Source organism: Helobdella robusta (genome assembly GCF_000326865.2).
Source record: "Helobdella robusta unplaced genomic scaffold HELROscaffold_30, whole genome shotgun sequence".
NCBI classification, from domain to species: Eukaryota; Metazoa; Annelida; class Clitellata; order Rhynchobdellida; family Glossiphoniidae; genus Helobdella; species Helobdella robusta.
The window spans coordinates 223,192-246,913 of NW_008704502.1; the positions used below are offsets into that span (position 1 = coordinate 223,192).

The 23,722-nt window shown below is 34.2% G+C and overlaps 2 protein-coding genes across 2 annotated transcripts; one reads left to right on the forward strand and one right to left on the reverse strand.

Moving 5' to 3' along the window:
- Positions 1 to 1,550: 1,550 nt before the first annotated feature.
- Positions 1,551 to 3,685, reverse strand: HELRODRAFT_192174 (hypothetical protein; the record flags this gene model as incomplete). The annotated part of the gene is made up of 4 exons (XM_009021907.1): positions 3,507 to 3,685; positions 2,543 to 2,745; positions 2,212 to 2,408; positions 1,551 to 1,908 (listed from the first exon to the last, which is right to left on the reverse strand). Coding segments are annotated over exons 1-4 (858 nt in total), but the record flags the coding sequence as incomplete, so codon positions are not given.
- A 7,211-nt stretch (positions 3,686 to 10,896) lies between these two features.
- HELRODRAFT_174453 (hypothetical protein) lies at positions 10,897 to 18,454 on the forward strand (the record flags this gene model as incomplete). The annotated part of the gene is made up of 13 exons (XM_009021908.1): positions 10,897 to 10,989; positions 11,524 to 11,722; positions 12,543 to 12,547; positions 13,092 to 13,144; positions 13,937 to 14,171; positions 14,453 to 14,547; positions 15,178 to 15,349; positions 16,172 to 16,276; positions 16,627 to 16,691; positions 17,034 to 17,116; positions 17,428 to 17,584; positions 17,845 to 17,964; positions 18,334 to 18,454. The coding sequence occupies 13 exons, from the start codon at positions 10,897 to 10,899 to the stop codon at positions 18,452 to 18,454; spliced, it is 1,503 nt and encodes a 500-aa protein (XP_009020156.1).
- Positions 18,455 to 23,722: the final 5,268 nt, after the last annotated feature.

Below are 23,722 nucleotides of genomic sequence, written 5' to 3' on the forward strand. Positions count from 1 at the left end.
AGAAAAAAAAACTACGACCTACCAGCATAGGAAAACAAATTTTTGCTATTATTACCCAGTTGAAACCTTAGCCGGGCCATTCGTAGCTGTGAGTTGCAATGTGAATTACTGGAGAAATGAAGTGAGTAGTAATATGGTAGAAGTATAATAGTTTTCAAATTATTGACATTTAGATATAACCAATAATAAGCGTACGGAAGAGTTCAGTGTTGGCCTTCGACGATTTTAAGATGATAATTTTGTGCATCGTTTTGTGTCTGGCCTATGTGAATGTTGAAGAATGGGTGATGGGAACAGGCGCAAGTCACGTAAACGAACGAGTTCGGCTGATAAAATTTTTATATTTCGAAATGTTTAGCTCATCATTCGGTAACTAATACAAAACTCGTGTTATTATAAAATGATTTTTTTTTTATTGAATTCAACTTGAGAAGTGTACAAAGAATAGATATTATATATGCCGAAGAAATTTATTGATAATTTATTAAAAATAACAAAATAAATGTTAAAATTTAAAACGTAGAAGCAAATTCTCGAAATAGAAAACTCGACAGGACAAACTACAACAGCAAACAGGGAACAAATTTACAAACTGAAAATTTGTAGGTCTACAATTATTAACAGTCTTTACATGCTAATGTTGACTATCCAAAATCACTAAGTGAACGACTATATTTTTTCAGAGAAGCACAAAACATTCATCTCCTAGCAGTGTATCAAATAAAATCAGTTTCGTTAAATCGTCTCGGCTGGGTTTGATTTTGAGGATGTAATAATAGGAACTAAATAATTATGAAAAAAAAACAAAACAAAATAAAACAAAAATAAGGAAAAAAAAATTAAAATTACTGGCACATTATGGCACCATCTTGGGAGCTGCAGTGCCGTAAAATGTTTATAGAAAAAAAAAAATAAATAAAATCAGATCAGCCAACGTCAGAAGCTAACTTGTTGACAACATTTCTGACAGACATGACAGTCGCATCCAATGACGGATCGCCTGTGATGGAAGCACGAAAGATCTTCCTCTTCCTCTCGTCCTCCTCTAACAACGAAGGACCCTGCGGCTTCTCCCTCAACTCCAAGGCCTGCTCCCTGCATTCAAGATATTAATTTCAATTTCAAGATGGCCTTTGTCTTGTGGATAAGAGATTGATGTCTTTTGTTGTAAGCATTTTATTTCAATGTAATGATCATTAATAAATATATGATAACAAATAAATAAGTAGTACCTGAGTAACTGATTGTGATGATGGATGGATGTCTTTTTGTTGCAGACCGGTCGAACAACTTGTCTCGGTAACATGTTTGTTGCTGTTGTCTGTGATTTTGATGTTGTCGCTGTAGTTGCTTTTGTTGTCGGTGTAGTTGCTTTTGTTGTCTGAGCAGTTGTTGTTGTTGTTGTTGCAAGTTGCGTAGAAGTCACTTTTGTAGACGTTTGATTGTTCATAAAATTTTTGTGTAGTTGATGTTTGGGCTGATGATGTTGTTGCATGAGTTGTTGCTGAGACGGTTGCTGGAATTGGTGGTGCAGATGGTTTTGTAGAGGTTGCTGTTGGTGGAAACTTTGAGGATGCAACTCTTGGTGATGTTGGTATGGTGAAGACAGGAATGGAACGGGATCAAACTGAGGGTGAAAGTAAGATAGCTGGCTTTGCGGATGTGGTTGTTGATGTTGAATTTGTTGCTGAAACTGTTGTTGAATTTGTTGTTGAAACTGAAGTTGTTGCTGCAGCTGCTGTTGATATAACTGATGATGTTGCTGAGGTTGTGGTTGTTGAGAGATATGAGGATAATGAAGAAACGAGTTGGAAGTGAGTTGTTCGGATGATGCATCAGTCACGTTATGATTTCCATGAGAACCATCCATTCCTTTGATGTCATCATTTCTTGAATTCCTTAAGTAATCTTGTTTTCAACAGAGAAATTATATTCAAAATTAAATTAATTCTAAGTGTTTTAGAAACATATCGCTTGGTGTCAGCCTAATTAATTAACAGTTAAATAGACTATTCATAGCATGTCAATAGAGATAATACATATACAGCAAACTGACATATTTGGAGATTAACAATATAACAATCAATGTTTAAAACCTAAACAAAACCAACACACATCAGTAAACAAGAGTTTAGAAACAACCAACCTGACACAACTGCAAACAAACATAGACAAGCATGAACAAGCTCAAACACACAACAAACAACTCACCAGAACCAACACGGATATCGCTGGAGACAACAACATCGCTACAACTCAACTTCTCTTCATTCAGCTTCTTTAACACTGCCATCCTCCGAGTTTCCAACTTTTCCCTACACTCCTCCACGGTTTCAAACTCAGGAGCGTAACAGCAGTGTAAACTTTCTCCCATGTAGTTCAAATCATCCATTCGTTTTTTAGCTATTCTGTGCATGATAATTTTAAGAAAACATTCTTAATTTAAGACAGCCATCATTATTTTAATTTTTTTTGAAACAATATTTTAATAACAACAGCAATTACCTATCTTTCAAACTTTAGTACTTTACAAGCCGCCCACCTTGCTGAAACAAGTTTTTTAAACTTGACCAATGCAACATCTGTGAAGGTTTCTGATGCATCTTTGGGGTAGTCGGTCAGTATCTTGTGATCCAGCACATCTCCAAAGGTCTTCATCTTGTTGATCAGTCCCTCGTAGCTGCCTGGCACTGAGGACAACCTTCTAACCAACAGGTAGATGGATTCGTGACCAACTGTGTATACCTGCATGTTAAAATATTAGTAATCACTAAAATCTGTAATTTTATAAACATAGTTCGACTACTTGAACCTCAATAAAGAAAAATGTCAAAGCAAAGCAAAGGGATACTTAACTTTAACTGAAATGATCTTATTTTTTCAATTCAAACTTTTTACTACAATCTGGTATGACCTCTATTATAAAGTATCAGTTCGTTTAGTTTAGAGACTAACTACTCTTCACTACACTATGACCAACTGATTTAAGTCAAGATTGGTATTAATTTTAATAATTTTTAATTACTCAATCAATCTCAATATATGTTTGGTTTATTATCATATCAACAACAAACAACACACGTTTAGACGACATTTTCCCCGAGATTGGGGTTGCCGTTTGGCTACCTATGATGAAACCAAAATACCCCTCGATGCCATTCTGCCGTATACTGAGGTTCACTTCTGTCATCATAAGTAATTTATTTGGCTAATTTTTACGCAGGATGCCCTTCCTTACGCAACCACAGTTATAAGCGGTGGGCCTAGCCTTTGATGATCCAACATCACTCACAAGGCAGTTTAATGTCATAACCAGGACATGTTTATTATCATATCATTGCAGATAAAATTATAATATAATATAATTAGTATATTATAATATTTTTAAAATGTTCAACACTAGAGAAATTGAAAAAAAGAAAGACAATTGCAAGCATTTGATAATATTTGTACTACACTACCAAACATAATATTAGAAAAAAAACAGTAAATTCATGGTATAGAACCTTCACAGCTTTGGGGTGTCGACCATTTCTGTAACTGGGCCTGGTCAAACAAACTTCACTTTTTTCATGGTGCCTCTTTCGTATGCCTGACGCTGATGACATTTGCTTTTGATGATGTGGCGTCAACGTGAATTTTAAGAGAAAATCCCGAACAAATAATTTTTTTATTTTAACTAAGACAATCGCTTTGAACGTACGTAAAGTTGTGCTATAAATGTTTTAGTCGTCTTGGAACGCCATGTATATTTTCAAAAAAAATAATTATGTAAACGCTGTAAACGTTAAAAAATTGTTATACGCTTATCTGCTAAGCAATTTGTTAAAAATTGTCAATCTTACTTTGTTTTTCAACATTTATTCTAGTTATATGTATCATACAGTATCTTATTGATCAAAGTGGTATCATAAAATGAACAAAGATACCTTTTTTAAAAATTTAAAAAATTATCAATTTGATTTAATTGCGATATCGATGATAATGATTGTGACCTGACTAATAAAAAACCATCAAATAAAATTTATTAAATAGGATGGGTAATTCTTTGCGAAATTGTTGGAGGAAATGACGTCATGTTAACGGTAGTAATTTTACTGCACGGTAGTTAAGTTAATCAGCCGGTATAAAGCTTGTATTCAATTCCTATTAAATAAATATGACCAAATATCATACGCAGGCAGAACTAAATAAAGAAATAGATAGATAGATAGATACACGTAGTTATAAAACATTTATCATGTTGTATTTACACATTCAAATTGTACAATTGTGTTATGGTGTAGTCTCGAATTATTTTGAATTCTCTCAGAAAAATTTAAACTTTTTACTATATACTAGTTACTTTTATCAACAATTTAAAAAAAAATTCAATTTGATTTCATCGCGATATCGATAATGATAATGTGACCTGACTGATAAAAAGCATCAAAGAAAATTTTTAAAATAGGATGGAGAATTTGTTATATTGGGATATTCGAATATAAAGCGAGCAAAACTTTAATATAAAAGCGCTTATACATCTACGCATATTGGCTCAGCTTGGCTTGGCTCGGCATGGAATTGGATGTTAAGCAAGGTGTGGTCTCAAACTAATTTGAATTCTCCCAGAACATTTGAACTGCGTGCGTACATATATAGCACTGATTACTGTTGCTTTTATAATGAATTTATATATATTTATATATATATATATAAAGTGACTAGAATCCATGTATACAAATAATTCATAAGATTATATGTTTACGTAAAAAGCAATATAGCAGATTCAACCAGCCAATCAGAAAGCTTCGAAAGCGTTCGTTCGATGACGTCAATTTAGTACGGTTAACATTGTGGTTAAGACTGTATAATAGTGTAGTACATACATTAAATAAGTTTTTTACTGATGTGAATGATTGAAATGATGAAAATGTATGGTTGAAACGAGTATAAATAGGAATTGAAATAACACGTAAATCAGATCAGGCATTCTGCCTCGCTTGAAGCAGTCTGTCTGATCTCATTTTCTTTATTTTTATAATTTATTTATTTTTATTTATTTTGTTATATAGAGTTATATAGAATTATATAGAGTTATATAGAGTTATATAGAGTTTGCATGTCTGTGGTTTGCGTGTTTGTAAGTTGTATTTTTTTATATTTTAGGTGGGTTCTTTAGCGGTTGCTCCTACATACATACATACATCATGTTTGTTTGTGTGGTAGTATTTTATGTTCTTTTTTACTCCTTTTCCTCTTTCTTCATGAGTCTTGAGTTAAGTTAATGAAACGTAGGTAGGTGAGATTGAGATTAATTTTTTATATAGGTAGGCTAGGGCATAAGTTAATTTAGTTACATAGGTAGGTTAGGGACTTCAATTCTTTTACTCTACTTGGTGGTGTGTTTTTTGTTTTGTTTTTTTGTTTTGTTTCACACCATACATATAACAGGTACGCGGTGGTTCCTGGTTTTATTGGGATTTTTATTGATTGAATGTGGTAGTATGCTTGGTTATATAGAGTTATATAGAGTTATATAGAGTTATATAGAGTTATATAGAGTTATATAGAGTTATATAGAGTTATATAGAGTTATATAGAGTTATATAGAGTTATATAGAGTTATATAGAGTTATATAGAGTTATATAGAGTTATATAGAGCATAAATCCTATATAGATACCGTTCTTTGCGGTTCTTTTCTTTGCCGACCGGTCGGCTTCTTTGCGTTTCTCTATTTTCGTTTAAATTAATTAAATAAATAAGATTTTTCCATTCATTTAGGTTCATTCAGGTTCATTCATTCAGGTTAAAGCTTCTATAGGAGTTCATCGTGGAAGATCAGAATGGTTGTGATGTCACCCTACGTTCGTTCATTCAGGAGCAAAAAATGCACGCCTGGCTGGGGTTCGTTTTACGGTTTCTTTGCGGTTCTTTTTGCCAGTTAGCTGGCTTTTCCGGCTGGCGGGTTTCACCGCGGCTCGTTTCTCTATTTTCATTTAAATTAATTAAATAACATGTTTCCATTTCATTCAGGTTGAAGCTTCCAGAGGAGTTCATCATGGAGGATGTCAGGCTACGTTCATTCATTCAGTGGCAAAGAACACACGCCTGGCCGGGATACGTTTTATTCTTTTTTCTCTGTTTTTCTCTGTAATTTAACATTAAGTAAGAATGCTCAAACGCACACGCTTACACACACAAATACATTAAGTAGCTATATAGGTAGGTTAGATAGGCATAATTTTAATTGTAGGTAGGATAGATAAGAAGCACCCAACACTAATGTAGTTGAATAGGTAGGCGCGTAAGTTTATCGCTTAAATTTTTTCTTGCACCAACATTACACGCATCAGCGTATTACACACACACACACAAATACATACATAAACGCATATGTTAGTATTTGAGCGTAATTTTATTTTCATTACACATTCTAATTTATTATTACTAAGGTTGAGAGTAATTTAATTATATAGGTAATTAAGGGCAATAATGTAATTCTAGGAACAATCTGGTAATGTAAATTAAAACGCTGTAAGTGTATCGATAGGTAGGCTAATATAAGTTTTACATTATTATTATGTTGGAGCCCAAGGCATTACGTAGGTGGTGGGGTGGGCGCCGATTGGCTAAATGAATTGGGCTCTTGAGTTTTGAAATTTTAGGTAAGCTAGGACCGTAATGTAATGAATAGGTAGGTTAAGGCTACGTTGTAACACATACTCATTAATAGATTTAGGGTTTAAGTTTTATATTATTATTACTAAGTTGGAGCCCAAGGCATTACGTAGGTGGTGGGGTGGGTGCCGATTGGCTAAATGAATTGGGCTCTTGAGTTTTGTAATTTTAGGTAAGCTAGGGCTTAATTGTAATGAACAGGTAAGTTGAGGGTACGATAGCCGATAGACTCTGGATTTCAAAGTCTCTTGTCAGAGGTAAGCCTTGGTGGCCAGTGGTGAACCGGCAATGGTTTACTATCCGGACGGCAATGGTTTACTATCTGCACGGTAATGATTTACTATGCGGCATGGCCATAGTCTACTACCCGCACGGCTTCCGGACGGCAAATGGTTTACTATCCGCACGGCAATAGTCTACTATCCGCACGGCAATGGTTTACTATCCGGTGCCCTGGCTGTCGGTGAGCCTCTGTGCAAGGAGGGAGAAGGAAGGGGGACTTTCGACTATCGTACCATTAATAATTTAATATATATTAGTTAAGGTAATTGAATAGGTAGATAGGATTATTTTTATTAAGCAATTTGAGATGCAAGCACCGCTAAGCTTTCTGATGAGAATATTCTCTTTATCTTTCTCTATCAACACTGGCTGTGTTTCAACAACAATCTCGAGGAAGACTGGCACCAGTTATGGAGGACAACGCAAGAACCGGAAGGCATTCTTCATTCTGCCTTTGTGGAATGGACGACGGTAAGTTTGTTTACATTTTACTCTCTTTATTATTTAAAAATATTATTTATTTGTCATTATTTTTACTTTAGACTTTTTTGCTTCTAAAATTCTAACATTCATTTACTACTAGGCTAATAAAAAAAAATTTGTCTACAGAATGATGAGAGGTGGGTAGTGGTGGGAATCAGCACGTTTCAGATGATGGTCTCATGATGATTTACTTATGATGATGGTTGTGTAGAAAGAATCAGCGCGTTGGCTGTTCGACCGACAATCAAAAGTTCGGATGACATCTTGTGTGCCGACCAGATGGTGTTGGTCGGTGCAATGGATTACAGTAACGACGAAGTAAGGTTTAGTTTCGTTTTTTATTTTTTTCATTTGTTCATTCGTTTATTTTATCACTCAATCTTTAAAATAATTTTTCCATTAATTGATTCGTTAATTCATTCTATTCATTAATTGAATCATTGATTGATTTATCCATTCATTCATTCTCTCATTCATTCAACCAATTATTCAATCATTCAGTTGATCATTTATTCGTTCGTTCGTTCATGCGTTCCTTGATTTACTACTATGCTAATAAAAAATTTGTCTACAGAATGATGAGAGGTGGGCTGTGGTGGGCATCATCACGTTTCAGATGGTGGTCTCATGATATTCGTTCCGATGACAATTCGAAGAAAACAACAACAACGACGGTTTTTGATGTATGGTTTGGTTTCTTTTTTTCTCATTAATTCATTCATTTATCACTATCTTTCAAATTATTCCTCTATTTATTGATTCATTGATTCATTCTATTTATTCATCAAATCATTGATTGATTAATTAATTCATTCATTCAACCAATCGTTCAATCATTCATTAATCATTTATTCGTTTGTTCCTTTGTTTCTTGATTTACCAACACGCTAATTAAAAAAACTTGTCTACAGAATGATGAGAGGTGGGCTGTGGTGGGCGTCAGCACGTTTCAGATGGTGGTCTCATGATGATCGTTCCGATGACAATTCTAAAATAATTTTAAAGGTAAATTTGTTTTTGTCCCATTGTACCTTTTAAAGTACTCAAATTTGAACAAAGGATTGAGTGTTATCTTAAAAAGATAAGTTGCATATTTTTTCCAATGGCTTGTTTTTTATTTTAATCAATTATTATTTTTTCTTCAATTTAGTGTTTTTGATATCCGATCAAATTCATTCCATCGATGGGTGTCAGATGATGGTCGGCGCAATGGAGGTTCATCCGTATTGAGTGAAGAAGTTTCTGGAGAGTACACGCCCGCACATTTACATACACACACATAAATACAACACACGCATACACAACATCCATTCATTCGGTGTCGTTGTTGTTATGTTTCTCTTCAACTTTCTACTTTCTTTACCGGACTTAATTTAATTCATAGGTAAGTTAGGGATTGAGATGAGTTGAACAATCGTAGGTAGGCTAGGGCTTAACATTATTTACAAAGTTTCAAGTAAAATAAAAACGCTAAAATATGTTAAATAAAATATCTGAAACATGTAAAATTCCTAAAACGTAGAAATATATATTTGTAGGTAGGTGAGCTGAGTTAATGATTATAAGTAAGCTAGGGCCCTGAGAGTAATTTAATTGTAGGTAGGTAACTGACTACTATTCTTGCGACTTTTTACTAGTTTTGTGTGATGTATTTGTTTGTTTTCCCTTCACAGCACCACACCAACAAAACAAACTACATTTTATTCTCGTCGCCTTAAATTTTACCTTTATGAACAGCAATCTTTTTAATAATGTCAATTTATTTATTTATTAAAAGTTGACTGGTTTCTAGTTTTTTCAATTTGGTTATATAATTTTTGGATATTTCTTGATTTACTTTGTATATATGCATGTATAAATAATTTCTTTTTGGTATGTTGATTTAGTCATTATGATATGTTGTGAACTGTTCTTACTAAATGTTCATCTTACGTGTATCATTCTCCGAGAACTACTAAGGAGTGTGTATAATAAATAATATTAATGGATAATAATTATTTTTTGTCGGTCAACATTTTGTTAAATTTGTTTGTTTAAAATACTAATTTAAAAAAATTTACTTTTTTAAAATTTTAATTAACCGTCACTTTTCATTTTTGAATGGATTCAAATAAAAGCAACTATTGTGTTTTTCTTTCTTTACTAAAATCTTAAAATTGTTTGTAGATCTGTACGGTTAAGTGTTTGTTCGAGTTTGAACAAGCCTTGCAAACATTTTTTTTATTTATTTTTTTTTTCGTTTATTTGGTTCATTCAATTTAGTTCATTGATTTGTTGATTGGTTGGTTGATTTGTTGATGAATGAATGGTTGGTTGGCTGATTTGTTGATTGATCGATTGGTTAGTTGGATGGTGGGTGGTTGATTGATTGATTGGTTGGTTGATTGATTGACTGACTGACTGACTGACTGATTAATTGATCTCATAGTATTGTATACATGAAAAAAAAATGAATCTATTGTTTTATTTAAAGCATTATATGTACAAAAAAACCGCTATCATAAGAGTTCTATGAAACCCTGTAAGCCACTGCAGTAAGCCAATTCATGATTTTAGCAATCGGTTTCTATGAGCACCAGCAGAATGTAAAATATTTATTGAACATAATAAAGATAGTTTATTTAATAACAATTTTGATTTATTTAGGCCCTTTATTTCATAAGCAAACAAATTTTTAACATGATCGAATAGCGTAAAATAAGGGTGACTATAGATCAATCCTGGTAAGGCAACGTTTGGCTTTAGTAAGCCACCGAGATTCATCGGACCAAAAGCAATTTTTATATTCAAATTAACAATAATAATTTAATAATACATAATTCTATTAAATAAAATTAAATAGAATTACTTCAATGTTTTAAGCATATTAAGTCATGTAAATATTTCATATAGCTTGCTCGTTAAAATCCATGCAATTTCGTAAGCCAACAATTCAGGCATGTCAAATAGCTTGATTGAATTGATCGATTAGTCCGTGTACGTTCATGGCATACAATATTTTCATGATCTCCTCAGTATGTGTGGGTCAGGTCAGGTCAGGTCTTTTTTCAAAGAAACCTTTCCCCTCGTTAGAAAATAAACAGTTGGTAAATCTGGAATCTGGTTGTATGTGATGTGGTCGTCGTCGTCGTCGGAGCTTCTTGCCATGTTCATTTCTCTCGTCCCATTGAATAAAAATTGTGTCGTCATGTTTTATAATCTGCAATAATAGAATTCAAACTTTTTTATTTTGTTGTATAATATAAATAATATCCATTCATTTATCATCTTTTTAGAAGATAAATTTCTTTTCTTAATATTTTTTTTTATTGGGTATTTTTTTTATTTCGAACTTTTAATTTTCATTTTTCCCATTCCACGAACGCAAAACAAACATTTTTTTTGTAATAAAATTAGAAATAAAGTAATATAAAATATAAATTCAATAGCAATTGATTGACTTGCTAACCTACTTCTTAATTAATCCATGATGAATAATTTGTTGGAGTTGTTTTTTCAAGAAGGAACATCTTGTGCTGGTTCTGCAGCACTCCAAAAATGTCTGGAATCATTCATTAGTGAAGTTAGTGATTGTCCCAAACTTCCAGCTTTCGTATTTAAGTTTAAGATTTAATTGTGTTCCATCTACAATTCTACATTATGCTATTTTTCGTTATTAATTGAATTGAATTAAAAGTTTGAATTTGACCTACCCGCAAAGTATAATATAAATAAATATATTATAATTTTACTGTTGTTTTTATTAATTTTTATTTCAATCTACTATGACAGATTATTTCATTTCATTTCGTTTTGTCTCTTTTTTGAATATGGGGACTGTATCGTATAATATAATATAATGATATTCATGATGATAACTGAATAAAATATTGAAGTGCTTACTGGTACTTTCATTTTTTTTTATAAATGTCTTTTATAAAATTTCAGAACAAGAATGTCACGTTGATATCCAACATCACAGAAGAAAATAAATCAGTGAGCTAACTTTTACTTTCAACTTGATTACTAATAAATTTTTTTTTTTGAATATTGATATATTGCAGTTATTAACAACTATCATTAGTTTTAATTTATACACTTATCATCCCAAACACAGTTAATATTCGAAGGCCTGCTGAAAGAACTCACCGACACTGCAGACAACCATTTAAAATGTTTGATACTGGAATGCATCAAAATTTTAAGCAGGGATAAGTTATTCATTGAGCATATCTTGAAAGCAGGACACGTGCAGACTGTTCTTCAATGTGCCCAACTTGCTTCAGCTCGTGTTCCCAATGTGCAGGAATTTGAAGGTTTCTGTTCTCTCTCTCTCTCTCTCTCTCTCTCTCTCTCTCTCTCTCTCTCTCTCTTTCTCACTCTCTTTTTTTTCTATCTACTCATTCAATTATATTTAGATAAAAAACTAAAATTAGCTCAAATGGAATTTTTGCGAGTATTATGTTTGATTTTTTTTATTTATAAACATTTGTTATCACAAATTTTGTTCACCATTTTCACAAGAATATATATGCAATTTTAACTTGATATTGTACGTTGAATGTTTGTAATGTGCATTCAAGTATAAGTGTAGCTTTTTTCCAATTCTAAATACCAGTTATTGTAGAAGCTCAGAAATGTCTATGTAACTTGGTTTTCAACAGCAGTCTGGCGCTGAATGAATGCAGGTTGGCTGGTTGGCTGGATGATTGAATGGTTGATAAATCATTTTAATTTTAATATTTGGCTGATTGATAGTCGTTTGATAGCTTGGTTGATTAGTTGATAAGTCATTTGATTAGCTGCTAGGTTTCGTTGGTTGATTGCTAAGCCATATGATTGGCTAGTTGATAAGATAGCTGATTGTATGTGTGTATAAAAATTTAGGCTTCTCAATTTGACAGCTTCTCTTATTTTTTGTAGGGTTGTGTGGTGGTTTAACTGATTTATTGATTTCAATTTCTGTCTGATCAATTTTTGTTGACTCATTTGAAGATTGATGTACATTTTTAGTTGAAGAAACTTTTCACAACTTTGTATTATTCTATTAATTAATTAATTAATTAATTAATCAGTTAATTAATCTCTTAATAGTTTTTAAAATTTTTTCAAAATGTGCTCATTGAAACTCTTCAGTACAAGTTACTGCGTGCACGGTGTCGTTGATAGGTTGAAGATATACAAAGATCCGTATCTACTCCACGATATCAAGGTTCTTATCATTCTTATCATGATTCATATCATCGTTAATATCATTCCTATCAATCATCTTCATCATTATTATACTTTTCTTTCAAACGACCATCGTTCAAAAGTTTAGTCACTTTAGAGGCAGAGGCGGAGAAAAATGGTTTCCCGTGTTGTTGTCTCCTAACCATTCATACTAACCAAACTCATCATCATATGATAATATGATGACGATGAGTTGGTTAGTGGATCTGTGCCAACACATTGTTATCATTTATTATCACATCAGCGTCATCATCACACATGACATCATCGTTCCCTTTATCAAATGACGTCACCATCACCTGACATCATGATTTTTTTTGCCATATGACGTCACCATCATCATCATCATTATCGCGTGTAATCATATCATTCCCATTATCACATCGTCATCACCGTCCTCATTATATGAATCATTTTATAACGCAATCACCACCCTCCTATATCACCTGCCAGTTGTTTGACATGAAGCTACTGCACCTAATAACCGGTCTCAACTCAGCAATCAGGTTGGCCGTCATCATCACCACCATCATCACCACCATCATCACCACCGTATCATCTTCATTCTCCTCCTCATCTTCATAACTTATCAAATATTATCACAACTTTTGGCCTTCTAAAATAAACATGTTTTCGTCGGTTACGATGCTTAATATTGATGATAAATTTATAAAGACGGTAACTAACAGCAGTGATGATGGTTAGGAGAATTGAAATTGTAGATGACGACAATTGGATTATTAGATACTGATCATATGATTACGTTAATGTAGTATGACGAAATGTATAGCATCGGATGACACACTAATCATATGATACACTCATCATGATACACTCATCATGATACACTCATCGGATGACACACTCATCGGATGACACACTCATCATGATACACTCATCATGATACACTCATCGGATGACATACTCATCATATGATACACTCATCATGATACACCCATCATGATACACTCATCATGATACACTCATCATGATACACTCATCGGATGACATACTCATCATATGATACACTCATCATGATACACTCATCATGATACACTCATCATGATACACTCATCGGATGACACACTCATCGGATGACATACTCATCATATGATACACTCATCATGATACACTCATCGGATGACACACTCATCGGATGACATACTCATCATATGATACACTCATCATGATACACTCATCATGATACACTCATCATGATACACTCATCATGATACACTCATCGGATGACATACTCATCATATGATACACTCATCGCATGACACACCCATTCACGCCAGCGATGATGATCCAAATAGAGATTCACTACCATTAATTTCATTGACCATTCCCTGTCTCAGACCAAAACTACGCTACGACCTCCACGGACTGACCTACTTAATAGAAGTTCTTGATTTGATGCTGCAGCCTGGAGAGGAGCCAATCAGATCTCTCGATTCGTCGCACGTCAACTTGTGCATTGAGGTCTTGAAGGTCCTGTTTAACATCACGATCGTCGAGGGCTCGCTGAATGAGGTGGTTTTCTTGCCCGTCGTCTGTGAATGTTTGCTGAGTTTGATTATGAATATTTTTGCTACTTCTTGAAGCTGCTGCTAGCTTCATGAATGTCGTTCGTTGTTATCAGTTAAGGATCCATTCCGACTAACAGGATTGTTCAAGTTGATCTTACATTTAATATGAGTTAATCATTCATTAGTATTTATTGCTAGGTTTTCTTCCTATTTATGTCTGACCAACTGCACAGCTGACCAGCCACACTTACAATTGACCACTTACACGTAAATGACCACCGACAGGAAGAAGAGGCTCACTTCATGAGGTTGGTCAGCGTCCTACATGACCTCCTCCTCTGCCCAGTACAATCAGCCGATAAGAAACACGAACTACATTGGTCTGTCAATTTTTATAAATTTCTTCAAATACAATACTAAGTAAATCAAAAACTTATCATTGGATGAAACTTCAATTTCATTTTTTTTAAATTACAAAGGCCAACATATAATAATCCTTTTTTAAGCATCATCACAACAATATTATTTGTTGTCTGTATATGGGATTGTTCACAATTTCAAAGTTTTCCAGTAGCATTCTATATCTATCAGTGATATCACATTGCTTTTTGATTTTATAAATAGATGCTTAAACCCTGTCGGAGTCAGATTTGAGACTGCTCTCCCTGGATTGAATGTGTATTCTAGAGTTTAAGTTGTTGTGTGTTCTAGCGTTTAAGCTGTTGTTTCAGCGTATCAGTTTATGTAGCCACTAGTCAAAAATGAAGTAATTCACAAATGTATGCTGCCATAGTTAGCTAGTTAACTTGGAGTGTAAATAAATAAATAAATTACTCTTAAACACATAGTGCAGACCTTACACAGTATTCTTTCACACGCATAAATAAACAATGTTTACAAATATTTATACAACGCAAGACTATACATACCATATATACAAACCATAATACCACACCATAAAACTACACCATATGACCATACCATAAGACCATACATACCACGTGAAACAGCCACACAGTGCACCTGCTAACAGTAGTGCCCAGTGACTCGTATGAAGAGCTGTTGACCCCTGCAGAGATCAAGGTCACTCACCTGCTGACCTGTGAGGACAGTGAGTACGAGGGCAAGAACATGGACGCCATCATCGTCCTCCTCGAATTCCTCAAAATTCAACTGGACAAGGTCAGCTGGTGATGAATGCTGAAGGTTACCGACGTTGTATGAGCTGATGTTGGTTCTTTAGCCGATAGATGGATTTTTTGTTGAGTTTAAAAAGCACATTACGCTCTGTGAATACATGTTATTTAATTTTATGGAGAAAAAAGAAAGAAAGAACTTGGTTTTGTAATATGACCTCGTACCATCTTTCTCGAGGTCTAGATGTGCTGCTTGAAGCGTATTGATCCGATATTTTCTCAAGTTATTATGCTCATCAGATTCAGACCAGGTGTGATTTATGAATGATATCCTTATCATTTATGAATGATATCCTTATCATTTATGAATGATATCCTTATCATTTATGAATGATATCCTTATCATATTAATGTCGGTGGCCTGTGCGTTTCGTTCTATGGTGAGATATTTCAGTAAGAAACTCTCTTGTATTATTACTTGTATGGGCCATCTGATGGGTTGTACTGCTGTATCATTGCTAGTTTTCAAATAAACTGAAATTCACCGCTGCTCACATCGGAATACTCTCCACTAAAAATTCTTCATCGTCATTATTTCTGCGTAACTTCATTCAATATCGAGCCATCCAGTGCGTTTTCCTATTATGATAGCAATTGTGCTTTTCAAACAACTTTGTTAGCATGTACACGTTTGATCTCACATATAAAAATGTAGGCATACATACAAAGAAACACACACACACACACACACACAGATACATACAGCACACGCAAGCACTAAACACTGCACATATACACACATACTCACACACACGCACATACAAACACACACGCACATACAAACACTCACGCACACACATACACACAGGCAAGCCCAAGTGGTGCATCCAATGAACTTCTCTGCCCTATTTTGCACAGTTTATGCCGCATGTGTCGTGCCAACAGGATCATAAGGAAGTACTGTCGAATGCAGGTTTGTTTATGCTGTTCTGAAAGTATGAGTGCAGTTGTTTAAAATGTTGCTTGTGTTGTTTTGAGAGTATAAATGTAGTTGTTTAAGATGTTGTTTATGCTGTTCTGAAAGTATGAGTGTAGTTGTTTGAGATCTTGTTTAAGTTGTTGCAGTAACTAATAACGAAATGGTTGCTTAGTTGTTTTTTGTGTGTCTTAGTGGTGGTTGTTGTTGTCGTCGTTGCTTGTGGACTGTTTATTTACTTATGATTATTGATTACTTATTTTTTCGTCTACTGAATACATCGGCCACTTGTTTGACGCATCATGTACATGTGCACAAGAGAGATTGACCTTTAACCTTTAACCCAGATTCTGCCCTATCTCGGTGACGAGGTGAGGAAGCTGCCAGAGGAAGGTCACCTATTGAGGAACAAGTTAGTGAAGATGGTTGAGATGGTGATGGTTAAGATGATGAAGACGAGGATGGAAGTGGGGTGGGGGGGGAGTGGGAATGGTCTTGGAGATGAATGATGTTGGTAGTGTTGGGTAGAAGGGATCATGTGAAGTGGTCCATGAAACATTTTTGATTTCATGTGATCATCATCAGATTATAATATTACACGGCAAAGTCATCACAGGGTAACATTATCACGTGTTTCTTTTACTCTAATTGATATTTTGTGATCAAAAAATTTTTAATCTAATGATGACGACGACGATTTAGCTAAAAGTTATTTACAAACAAACAAACAAACATTGATTGTTTGATTGGTCAGACTGTGCAAGCTGTTCACCCACAACAGTTTTGAGATTAAAAGTTTATCGGCCGACTTCATCTTCGTCCTCTGCAAAGAAAATAGTATGATTAATTTTGGTTGTGGATTGCGGTTGTTGTTGTTGGTGTTGTTGGTGTTGTTGTTGTTATTTGACTGCACTGTTGTAGCTGCATCATCATGTTTAATTCATGATAAAACGTTTCGCGATGACACCCACCATCACATCACAACGTCACCTCACCACGTGATGCTACAACATCACGTGATAGCATTACGTCACGGCATCAAATGATGACGTAACATCATGTAAATCTTGTAACATCATCAAACCGTAACACCACACTATAACACGTGTCACGTGTTATCATCACGTGACATGGCATGATGGAAACAGGTGGACGCTTCATAAAGTACACTGGCTACGGGAATGCAGCGGGTTTGCTGGCAGAGAGAGGACTGATGGCTGGCATCAACAACAGCAGCTCTCAACCTCTCTACTCTAGCGAGTCTGAAGATTCAGAAACTGAGGAGTATGCCAAACTGAAGGAGAAGTTTGTATGAAGGATCTGAGAAAATGATGGTGGGAGGGATGGGAAGATGAGACGTAGTTGTTTTTGACGTGATACACAAACATTGTATAATTGGATAATTGTGTCGTGTCTGTATGTTACTTTTACCAATTGATATTTTGGTTATTATTGATGGGATCATGCCACGTGGTCGTATGTGATATTTCACGAATTAATTGTGCCATCGCTTGTTATACAATGACGTCACTCCACGCCATCTCAATTGACCAATCACACGACAGTGTCAACCCGGTGACCGGTCGGTGGGAGGAGCCAAAGGCGAACGTGATGGATGACATGAGCGATGAACAGAAGGAATATGTGGCCAACGAACTACTGAACAAGATCGACCAACTGCAGAGGTTAACGAGTGGCTGATGTGGCAGCAGTCAACGCGATTTGTCGTAGGGCCTTGGATGTTTATTTCAATATCTATGTAAAATAGAACAGGAAACAACATAATACATTAGAAATGTTATAGTTTCTGTGTTATGTATATTTTATTTTTCATTTGATATCTTCCGGGCCCTTTCAAACAAACATCCGAGCCGGAAAGATACATAATAAGACTAGATAATATCGCTGGGCCCGAAAGACACAAAATAAGACTAGATAATATCGCTGGACCCGAAAGATACAAAATAAGACTAGATATCATAGCGAGGTCTTCATGCTTTGGTCTATGTTAGGTTTAAACTGTAATTGTTGATGTCTTTTTTTTTGACTGACAGGTCGGGAGTGATCAAGCCAATGAAAGTCTCAGAGTCCGGTAGACCTGTTGTGGTTGATTCGGTTGCCGAACTCGTTGAGACCTGCAACATCAGAAGGTCATCCAGCGAGGATTCCGATTAATTTCATCAACTACATGATGTCGTTGTTTGTTTGTCGTTGCTTGCGTGCGTGTTGTTTCTTCTGACGTTGATGTTTTTAAAGTTATTCTCATTGTTGTTATTTTTATTATTATTTTTGTATTATTATTATTTTTTTTTTTTATTTGGAAGACGAAATGTTGCGGGATATTCGTGGTTTTTGATGTCTTAGCTGTGTTATGTATTAGTAACAGTGTCGATCGTCTGTGTCATCTTTTAAGTCTTTCCTACTTCTTCTGCCGTCATCAGACACGTTTGCGTCGTTGTTGTTATTGTTATTATTGTTATTATAGTTGATGTTGTTACTGTTATTATTTTTGTTGTTTTTATTTGTTTTTTTTTGCATTTTTTACATTTTCCACGGTTTGCTACATTTCAATATTCAGTAATGTAATGTCGCTTCTCGGCCTTTTGGCTAAGATCAAAGTGTAGTATGGAGGACTGGACTGCCCGATAAATTAGCTGAACATCATTCAACGAACATGTCGTGGGACATTTCCCTGGGTGTTCAGCGTCTCTTTCTATCAGATCTAGTCGTCTTTCTTATCTATTCAAAGGAAACACGATCACTGACCTCATTTTGTCAGCTGAAATAACGCATTAATAAATGACATGAACTTTGGAAATACAAAAGTTTTAATATTTCATGTAGAAATTTGAAACGTAACAAACAAATCCCACACCACCCGTGTAAAACTCTGTAAAACACGTGAAATAGTCTTTCATAGGTGAACTTCTCCACCCTCATAAGCTTGATGAACTTTTTCACCCTCCGACCCCCTCAAGGGGCGTGACGTCATACTCGGACCCTTGGTAAACGCAGTTCGATGTTCAAACTCCTCTCCAGTTTAGATACTTGGGATTGGTATTTCTGATTCGTCGGTGTTCTTAATGTTATTATAATTGTGCTTTGCTTTTGATTTTTTTAATTATATTTATGTTGTTGTTGAGGTTATTTATTATCATTAAGCAAAAATTTTTTATTTCAACTGATATAACGCAGTACATGATGGCAACTTTTGTAAGGAATAACTATTTGTAATGAAATAAAATGTAATAAATTGTAATGAAATATAATTAATTGCAACGTTATTTTAAATGTTTGCCAGTTTGGTTTTTTTGCGTGTTATGTGGTTTACCCCATCAGTCAATCCCATTTGTCTTCATGTGAAACTACTCCAAATATCATTTTTGTAATCACGTTCGTCTTTTGTGTGCTTCTTTCTTTTGTTCACTCACGCACATGCATACAAACACACGAACGTTTACTCATGCGAACGTTCACACGTGCAAACATTCAAACGTTCACACGTGCAAACATTCAAATGTTCACACGTGCAAACACAGCGTCACAGTTCATTGTTTAACTCGTTAACGTTGGTTCTTGTTGTTTATTAGGGCTACCGCTGACAAATATGTTTTTGTATTTTTGCTTTTGTCTATATTTTTCAGAGTTTTGTTCAGAGTAGACGCGTTTTTCAAAATTTTCATAATCGATTATGATGATAATAACAATACAGCAACCAACGATGTTTATCATGATATTACAACAACAACAACACACGTTTAGACGACATTTTCCCCGAGATCGGGGGTTGCCGTTTGGCTACCTATGATGAAACCGAAATACCCCTCGACGCCATTCTGCCAGATACTGAGGGCCATTGTCACTTCTGTCATCATAAGTAATTTATTTGGCTAATTTTTACGCAGGACGCCCTTCCTTACGCAACCACAGTTATAAGCGGTGGGCCTAGCCTTTGATGATCCAACATCACTCACAAGGCAGTGAGGGTCAGTTTAATGTCATAACCAGGACATGATATGATATTATTAATAATAATAATAGTTATGATAATAATAATAATAATGATAATAACAATAGAGTTAGTGTTATTATTATTATATTAATATTAACAGCAAAAGAAAGGACCACGATAATTTTAATAATGACTAAACCTGTTAAATTATAGAACGATCAGCTACATACTCTGCTACAGTGTTACATTACTGTAGGTCATAGGTCGATGATCGCATGGCAACAATGTACTCGTTATTACTTCACAATTTTTATCATTGCTATTTTGTGTGGTTGCTATTGCTTCTATGGATACTTGGTGATTTCAAATCATGATGCTAAATACTTATTTTTCTTTCATCGTCACTGTCGACGCTTTGCCAACGTCATCGGCATCATTCGCGTCATTGTCATCTTCGTCAGCAAATAATTACGGTCTCACTTAATCACTGTCACCATAAGCAATGCATCTTTGAAGCTTTCGTTGGGATCGTTAACATGTTTTTATATTGTAGTTTATTCTACATACGTTGCTTCACTCTGATTTGTTGAATGCTTTCTTGTGTTTTACAAATTTCGTTCATTTCGTTTTCATTATCTGACGGTAAATTTTGATATTATACCATTTCAATGTTCAATAAAAAAATCATGTTCGTTAATTTTTTCGCCGAGTTTGTTGTGTTTAATTATTTCAAAATCCTCCTCATTTGGCAAAAATGAGGAGGATTTTGAGGTGCAAAATTTTTCTACTAAAGTTAATTAAAATAATAATAAATTTCAATTCTTATATTTACTTCATGTTTAAATTAAAAAAAAATTTAGTTCCTATCGTCAAAAGTACAAACGTCAACTTTATTTGCAACTGTGCGTTCGTTGTACGACTAACAGTAAGAGTTATTAACTTGATGTCACAAACAGGACCGGTTTTGGAAGCCTCGAGGCAACAAAAAATTGGACACTCCTAATTTTTTTCAAAAAAAAGTAACAATTTTTCGTTAATTTAAAAAAAATCATTGCTAACAAAGAGAATTATTCAATTATTAATATGTAGTTATTCTTACTACAAAAGTTAATTCCATTTTTTAAAAACCTAACTGAAAACCTCCTGATTTTCTGGATAGTATTGAAATATGGTTTGTTGATTAAAATCTGACCAAACATTAACGACAGAATACTTCTTACTCGCGCACCAAATGTTCTCTCAACTATAACCAAGCACATACGCAGATTGAGTCACATGAAAACATTATAACGTTATAACGAGCAGAAATTTATAAAATATTTGCAGCGTGACTTGTCTATCTGAGACATACAACAAAGTTCGTTCAACTTTTACCAAACTATTCTGACACATTTTTAGGAGTACGTTTCATGAATCATTATTAAGTTTTAGTCGGTCTTTTTTTAAATTAAACAATGAGAAAAAGTTATAGCGCATAGTTTATTTACCTACAAATAAATAGATAGATTAATGGATGAACAAAAAATATAATGCGATATATGACATGATATAACATTTAGCGGAGCATCAAACATTTCATCACATCTCGTTATTAAACTATAGTTTTAAGTGAACACGAATACGACAACAAAAACCAAGTTTATTTTACAACTCTGCTAAAAAACGTTTAGCTAAAATTTTTAAGCAACATCTTTCAAATAAAATATTGTTGATAGAGCAGCGTTATTTTAATACTTCATTAGCGATGGCATTTAATTGTTAGATTGCATACTAATTTTGCAAAGTTTTACGACACAAGTAAAACAGACTGTACTGTAAAAAGTGATAGATCTGCGATCAATGCAAATTTGACATAACTGTGTTAGCCAGCAAGCAACAAATCTCACAAAGCCGCTATGATTAAACATTACACACGGCTGGATCTCTTACCTCTTCAAATTATTACTATTCAGAGACAGACATCAGTCATCATCGTTAATCACTGATGAAACATTTGTCATTTGAAATAAATATTATAACGCATGCATAATTCATTTTTAAACAAACATATTGTTTCATCATTGGCTAACAATTTATACTAATGACACACACACACACACACACACACACACACACACACACACACACACACACACACACACACACACACACACACACACACACACACACACACACACACACACACACACAGATACACACACAAACACACATACACAAAATCTTTAAATACTTATTATTATTAATCAACATTTATAGAGCGCCACTTAAAATGTAAAATTTATCAAAAACGTACCTAAAATGCGAAAAAACAACATTAGGTTGAAAACAAATAAGCTTTTAACAGTCTTATGAATATCAACAGATTTAAATTAGGATCCCGTAAATGGCTTGGAAGATTGTTTCATATTCTAGGAGCTGCAACCGTAAAATTTCTTTATCCTATTCTTAGCTGGCTTGTCTGTAACGCTAAGTAATTTGATTCATAATGAGGTGCTCGTCGTGCTGTGTTATCTATCAAATATCCAGGTGTCAAAATGTTGATGCATTTGAATATTATTACTCAAAGTTAACCAACTGATTTTTGATTTGACATTTGACAACCAATGTGTCGTTGAGGATGTTGTCGTGAAGGTGTAATGCTTACCTGGGCTCCCGTGTCGACCAAAAACTTTGTCTTAGAAATGTTTTTGGTGACATCGGTTGAATGTATATGTGGTTTGTTAAATGTAGTGGCCTGCTGTTTTAGAGGTTGTTTGTAGTTGCTTACCACTACTCTTGTTTGTTGATGTTTGTTAGTGTTTGATGTTTGTAAATGATGTAAGCGACTAAGAGTATTGCGGCCAGAGGTTGTCGCCGCTTGACTAGAAGAGCTGTTGTGAACGAGCCAAAAGTTTCCCAAGGAGATACTGGTATTATGGGGCCACAAGGTTCCGCCGCACATAAAGACGCTTTTAAAAATGTGAATGTTGGGATGGATTTGAGCATTTTGCAAATTAATTTTTTGTATGTTCAATTCTTTCCGTAGTTTCAACTTTTTTTTTTATATATTAAGGCATGAAATAAATTAGTCAATCTTTTTTAATCATTTATTCATTCATTCAACTATTTATATGTTTTATCAATTTTTCCGATTCACACTGACTGTGTAAACTTTTAAATTTAAATTAAACATAATTATACTTTATAAAATTACAAATATACTTTTGTAACCTATGTTTTTAGAAATCAATTTATTTTAACTTTGAGTTTTTGTTTTCATATTGTTTTATTTTTATTTTTATATTGTTAAAATTATTATGCAAAAGTTCAAAATCGTCTAGCTAACACTACAAAATCACGTAGCTATAGGTTTGAAATAGATTAAAATAAAGCAGCGCCGTCTCGTTTCTTTTCAGTATAAGGGCACCTTCTTAACAGCTAACTTGATTGTACAATAGAGTTGAACGACTTCAAATGAACAAATGAACGCTTCGAATCATCGTTAGTCATCG